Source organism: Acanthisitta chloris, unplaced genomic scaffold (assembly GCF_000695815.1).
Source record: "Acanthisitta chloris isolate BGI_N310 unplaced genomic scaffold, ASM69581v1 scaffold42897, whole genome shotgun sequence".
NCBI classification, from domain to species: Eukaryota; Metazoa; Chordata; class Aves; order Passeriformes; family Acanthisittidae; genus Acanthisitta; species Acanthisitta chloris.
Window position 1 is genome coordinate 40,017 of NW_008684074.1, and position 6,940 is coordinate 46,956.

Genomic DNA, 6,940 nt, shown 5'->3' on the forward strand with positions numbered 1-6,940 from the left:
CTGAGCCAAGCAGAATATAGATGCTCAAGAGATGGGAAACTTCTCAGGCCTTTCATAAACACCTCCTGCACACTGCTCTAAGGCTTCTGACGTGTGTGCCACGCCAGAGATGGGCCAGAATTACAGTTACTGTAAACGAGACTCACTGATTTCTGGGGAATGTGTACACGGAGGCCTCTCCAGCTCTGGCTCACTTCCAAGTATCTCAGCATCCACTCCTCTGTGCAGCCTCACGACAGCAATAAGAGGGAGCATGGCTCTCCACTTAAATGGCATTCAGGCTCTCAGCTGCAGGAGGAAGCACCTATATACCTTGAGAGCTCAGTCCCTGAATCACTTGCTCTGGAGAGGCAAGAAGCAACTGAGCAGCAAACCAAACCCCGCCCCAGACACCATTCTCAGAGCATCACAGAACACTGAGTGGGCTCTGCTTACTGGTCCAGGTCCATGTACTAACTGATCCCACACAAGTTACCCTACAAGATTTCAGCAAGAAGCTCAGTATCTCAGCAGGGCTCTGATCTCCTAGCACAGTCCCAGTGTGAAGCCTCCCAGAAACAGCTGGAAGAACTTCCATATTGTTTAAACCAAGCTCTAACTAGCACAAGGGCTGCTTTGTTCATCCAAAAGACCTTCAGCTGTTGGTGCATGTGTGGAAAGACAGAGACTCAGAGGTAGGGACAAAAGCCTGTTCAGCATCTTGATCCCACTCCAGGTCCCTGATGCTGTCTATGTTTTTATTTTTATTCAATTGCTCTTCAACACAATATGCACAAATCCCTTTTCCCACCAAAGTCTTCCCTTTAAGGAATCAGCCTCTGCTTGCTCTTTTGTTTCTGTCTCTGGCCTGGCACTCTTTGCTGTGGAATAGCTGAACTCAGCAGGCTCGTTCCTCCTTTCCAAAACAGTCTGGTGGTCATGTCTCATCTGGGAAGGGGGAGCCATGCTGCACACCCTCAGCTCTGACAAGACCTCAGGGCCAATTCTACATGCTCTAATCCCTGTGCTACTAGGCAGGCAGTGGACAGACCCACCCACAAATGCTTGCATGAATTAAGCGCTCTCCAAAAGAGTTCAGTATGGGTTGACACAATCACTGAATGAGTCATCTGAGATTTGGGGGCTTAAAGTTTGCCTTAAACATCCCTGGATCACACCAGAGGTCAGGCATTCTACCTTCCACCCACCTTCCCCACCTAGGGCAGTTCTGATATCACAGGAATCCAGTTGCAGGTATTGATGTCCCATTTTCTGGCACCAAATTAAAGAACAGTCTGCTTTAGAGAAGCTGATTTAAAACATTCAGAATCAGTGCTCAAAGACCACCTGAGGTGGGAGAGCCAGAATTTAGGAAGTCTACACAGATCTCTCGCTCTTTAAAATACAAAGCTGAGTGCTTAGGAAAACAGAACTGTCCTCTAGGACCAACTAGAAATGGCACAGAGGAATTGTGATGGGTCTAAAAACACCTCACTTGAGAGGTAATGGAAACTGTTCTTTGTGAAAGCACAGGCAATTTGAGCCCCAAAGCAACACTGCAGGGCTGAAACATAAATTGAAAGAGGGAAATTTAGATGAGATATCAGGAAGAAGTTTTCCCTGTGAGGGTGGTGAGACACTGGCACAGGTTGCCCAGGGAGGCTGTGGCTGCCCCAACCCTGGCAGTGTTCAAAACCAGGTTGGCTAAAGCCTTGAGCAACCTGCTCTGGTGGGAGATGGTCCCTGCCCAGGGCAGGGGGTTGGGACCAGATCATCTCTAAGGTCCATTCTGACCTCTTAATGTACTATGATACTATGACCCCACTGGGACTAAGGATCTTCCATTGTTTTTCACCTTTGCCTTGTGCCCCACTGGCTTGGGGAGCTCCCACTTCGTTGTACGAATGGTGGCATCACTGTGCATCATCTGAGGGACTTTTCCTGTCTGCAGGATCTCCACCAGCGTCGACTTTCCCTGTCGTGGAGGACCAATGATGATCATCTTCATCAGCTTACACTTCTCTGCCTTGCGCAGCTGAGCTCGTAAGTAAGCCAGAACTGTTTTGGGGCCTGGAGGGGGGGAAGTGGACAGGCTTTATCTGGGGTTTGCAGTTACAAACATACACATGTACAGCTGGACTGCACAAAACCTACTGCTGCAGACACATCAGCTGAATTAATATTTTCCCTGCAGTTTCGCTGTGGGCTGAGACAACTCAGAGAATAAACAAAGAAACCTCCAGTGGACAAACCTGAGACAGAGACCCCAGAAAAAGGTCACTGCTCTGAGGCTCTACAATGGAGCACTGTAAGGAGAAACAAATGCCGGGGCTCGTATGCTTCAGAAGCTGAAAGGAAACATAAAATACTAATTTAGTATTGGAAAATACTCAGTTTTTCCCTCTACTTTTATGTTTCCAGTTAAAATTAGATTTAGGCTTCAACAGTATACTGCTGGAGAAGGAATCATTCCTAATAACGTTGTTCCCACAGGATTTTCTGATTAAAAGGCACAAAAAAGAAGACAGTATTGTAGTAGATCCAAAAACCTAGCAGCTCACAATAAACTCGCTTCAATGGGACTGTGACTGCTGATCCTAAACACTTCAGTCTTTAGAAAGACCATCCAAATATCCTAAAATACACACATTCAGGAAGCAAGCCATTGAGTTTATCTGGCATGCAGACCGCAAATGAAATATTGCCTTCAGAAGTCACCATTTTACCATGTGATCTGTCTTAAATTGATCACACAGCCAGAGCTTAGCACTGATTATCAAATTTGCAAAGATGAGTAGGAGGTTTCCCTGTGCAATTCCAGTTCCCCACAACAAGGGCTGGGGCACACACTGCCTGTTCATGTTCAGGACCATTAAAAGGAAGAGATTTTCATTATATGTTCAGGCAATTTAATAAAGAACACACAGCATCAGCCTTACCCTCTTTTCTGATCTCTGCAGGAATGTTACTGATACTTAGTTCCTCGATATCCAGCTGCCAGAGATTAGCCAGCTGTCCAAGTTCTGGAGGAAGCTCTCGGATACCAGGGTTACTGTACAAAAACAAATAAATCTACCAACAACCAGGCTTTGTGTGTAAGTAGCTGCTCACACAGACTCTCAGATTACACTATTCTCTCCTTGCAGAAATCTTCCATTAACATTTTAATAAGACTACTCAGCACTTTAATAGCAATTTCCATCCTAAAAATGATGTATAACCTCAATTTATCCTCTGAGGCAGACAAATGTAATCATCTTTACTGGATAGTTGAGGAAATAAAGGCAAAAATGATGAGTTACTGAATCTAACAGTATAGAAACTGACAGCAAAAAGCCAGAATGAACTAGAGGCACAGTAGATTCCCAGGCCTGTGTTCAAAGCATGAGATCATCTTCCCTAATTCAAAAGACCAGCCTCCTCCTTATCTAAAGCAAACGATGGGCACAGTTCTAACAAGGGGCTGACTGTTTCCAGCTTTTTGACTTCAAAAGCACTGGACATCTGGGGTGGGGCTCCACAGAAGACTGGTCATTAAAACAACATGGAAATAACACTGCAAAGCTTTTCCAGGACATGGACTTACTTTCCTAAATAAAGTTCTGTTAAACCTTTCAGAAGGCAAACGGACTGTGGGACAGAGTCCAGCTGATTGTCATTCAGATAAAGAACCTCCAGGGAATCACTCAGAAATGCTGGGAACTCCAAAAAAGGACCTGGAACAAGACAGGAAACACATTGCACCTTTAAAACATAACAAACACCAAGGCTCTGAACCAAGAGCTTCTCCTGAATTTTGTAGGCAGGACATGAGGTCATGTTAATTGGCAGGGACCACCAAGAATCAAGAGCATAAGCAAAGGACCTTCAGTGGCAATCAAACATCAATGTTCAGATCTCAGTTTTAAAATCACAGTGATGCATGTGTTTGAAGGTGACAGTGACCAGAACTTTTGGGGTGCTGAGAGAGGAACTCCAGGCCTGCCAAAATGACTATACATCAGGGGACAAGTGGCACTGTACTTCTTGCTGTTGAATATATGGTAGTATCTTGTGAACTGCCCCCATTCCAGCCCTACAGCTGGCACTGCAAGGGCATACCAAGGGCACAACTGCTTCTCAACATGGCACTGAAAGGTCTCACCAATGGCACAACTGGTTCTCAACATGTTTTTCCCACATTGCCTGAGAACAGCCAGAAGCCAGTGAGGATTTATGTTCAGGCCCCCACATTGCATCCTGGAGTAATTTATGGTGGATCAAAGTCAATAACAACAGAGAAGAAAACCCAAAGTACAGCTGACAGACTGATATATGTTGTCTCTAAAACACGCTTGCGTTCACCCCTCGGTTCTGTTGTATACTGCAAGGACTCAGGGCACTTCAGACTTCCTCCACGTCTGAGCAGCAGCTTGAGTATTTTCGGAGCAACCCAAGCAATAACAGCAACAACAGCATGGCTGAGTTGCTGCTGCTGGAGAGGTTCAAACAAAGGGAAATTCAGCTGGTTCCAAAGAGCATCATTTCGCTCCACAAATTGCTCCTGGGACAGCTGCACAAAAAGCTGCCATGAATTGTGCTGCTGTCTTAAGAGTGTCACATTTATCTACCAAGGAGCACCCTGAAGTCAAGGAAAACTTGGTAGATTTTGAGTCTGATTAGGTAAATACAGCCAGCACCATCTGCTGCCTCCATGGTCAATCAACTCAACTCCCTGAGAGAAGAGACCCTCCCTTCCTCAAGGATAGGACAGTTACACTTCCCCCAAGATCTTGCTTTACAGAGAAGACTTGAGGAACTGTAACTAGACTTAGCCAAAAGAAGAAAAAAAAAAGAAAATGGAAGAGGTTTTCTCAGGAGAAAAATCCCCAGTTCTAATATTAACAGCCTTTCCAGCCTGAACTATGATCAGAAAAGGAGTAAGATAGAGTCCCACTGTCTGCAGAGGTGTTTCATATACGTGACAGGACTGTCTGGTGTGGGCAGAGTGTCACAGTCTGCCTTTGAGTTTTCAAATAAAACATCATCTTTGGGATTATTTTAGGAGAACATAAGGCTTATTCATGGATGCCATTCACTTCCTTTCTGCCTCATCGCTGGACTTAAACTTTTCATTGTTCCTCTTCAGTATGCACCTAGGCACAGACAGATTTAGTCCCTCTTGGACACGTAGAAGCAAACACCTAAAATAGCAGTAATACTCTGAATTCACCAAAGAGTCCCAGGTGGAAAGGGGTGTACTATATTGGAAGCAAGCTCGAGGTGTTTATGAATTGTAATTATTTATTCATGAGTTATTTATGATTTCTCTGGCTTCAGCTCAAATTTTCTTTTAAAGAACTGTAGAAAAATTAAAACAAATCCCATCTTGAAAATATATTTTTGGATGAATAAATGCCACCAACACCACATGCATGTGCAAGGAGTTATTCTGAGATTTATCAATCAAGTATAGTGAGCATCCATAAATTATTCTCTTTAAATAATCTAGACTTAAGTAAACAGCTTTGTTGGTAAATCATATGAAAACCTGCCCCCCCCACCTCACCAGGAGACTTCTGTGAGCAGCTGATGTACTCCAGCTTCTGTTCTCTCTTGATGTTCTTTAAATTCTTGGCCACATCCTCTAGTCTCACCAAGCTATACTTGGCAGAGGAACAGAGAGAAAAAGATGAGCTGGCTTTCCTCTGTGGCTATTCAACCATGGCACCAGCCAGGTGGGCTACTCTGTGCCCTCCTGCAACCTGAGGCCACGTGAGGCAGCTCAAAATTGCACTAGGCTATAACGTGCCAAGGCTTTTCAAATGGTACTAATGCAGAGTCCATCCTCTCCTACTCTGTGCAGAGGGTTATGCTGGGTTTGCAGCATGAAGAAATTTCCATTAGGACAGCAATTCCCTTTTAGAGCCGGTTTTAGTTGCCTTTGCCTGCTGCTCCTGTCTTTCTCTCCCCATTGGGAAATGCTGCTGTAGCACTTCACAGAAAAGCTCTGAGGGTATGTCAGACTCCACAAACTCACAAGATTTAGACTCCTTTTCCAGTTGTTCAGGATTTCACCAATGTCATAGCATTCCTATTTCCATTTCCTACTTGTGAAACAGTGCAGATCAACCTCTTCTCCTCCTTAGGGTACACATACACCTTGCTGCACAGCAGCCTCTACTTCCATGGACAGAAAAACAAGGCAGGATTAGCCTTGCCTGGAGGTCCAGATAGAGCCTCTGACTCCCAGGTGAGCAGGCTGGAGGTGAGGATCTCCAGCCCCAACCTACAGCTATGACTGTATGTGGTGCATTTACCAATTTTACTTGAGTTCATACACAGTTTTCAGGGGAACTGAGGAAAGCATTTGCTGCAGGAGGGCTCTTCCTCCCACGAGCAGTTGAGGGCTGCTCAGATGTGCGTCAGGAAGACGCCAGCTCTATCCCACTCTGCAACTGGCAAGGACTGCCTCGGAGCCAGCCATTCTGCAGGCAGCCAGAATGAAAAAGCTCTCTCCAAATGCTTTAAAATTAAACAAACAAACAAAAGAAATGCAGATGAATCCCTCAGAGAGCAGGAAGCAGTGCAATATCTTCAGATATTCCTTTGTTCTCTCTGGGATTTCATGTGCACTAATCCTGAGCATCTCTTCTGCTCTGCCCCAAACTGCAGGTGCAAATCACAGATGAGGGAAAACAAGCCATTCACAAAGTCAGCAGCAGAAACAACCCTAAGAGTAATAGGGATAATTATGGGTTAATTTCCCTTCAACATACCAGTTAGTACTCTGGCTAGAAGGCATAACCTTCATGAAAACAAAAAAAGCTCAGTGAAAGAAACAGGTTTGACTAATTTTTCATCTTTTTATACTGATGGTACCAACCAGCTGCACCATTTCTTTAGCAACATTTTATCTGAACATATTTCATCTCAATTAAATGCTGCTACACTTAAAATTGCAGATGAATTTACACTCATT

General features: G+C 44.6%; 1 protein-coding gene across 1 annotated transcript in view; it reads right to left on the minus strand.

Annotated features, from left to right (window-relative positions):
* The window catches only part of LRRK1 (leucine-rich repeat kinase 1), a 74,976-nt gene that overhangs the window by 30,997 nt on the left and 37,039 nt on the right, over positions 1-6,940 (minus strand). Inside the window, exons 12-14 of the mRNA XM_009079153.1 lie at positions 3,566-3,695; positions 2,919-3,031; positions 1,835-2,049 (exon numbers count right to left, since the gene is read on the minus strand). Coding sequence (XP_009077401.1) covers positions 1,835-2,049; positions 2,919-3,031; positions 3,566-3,695 — 458 coding nt within the window. The remainder of the gene's footprint in view (positions 1-1,834; positions 2,050-2,918; positions 3,032-3,565; positions 3,696-6,940) is intronic.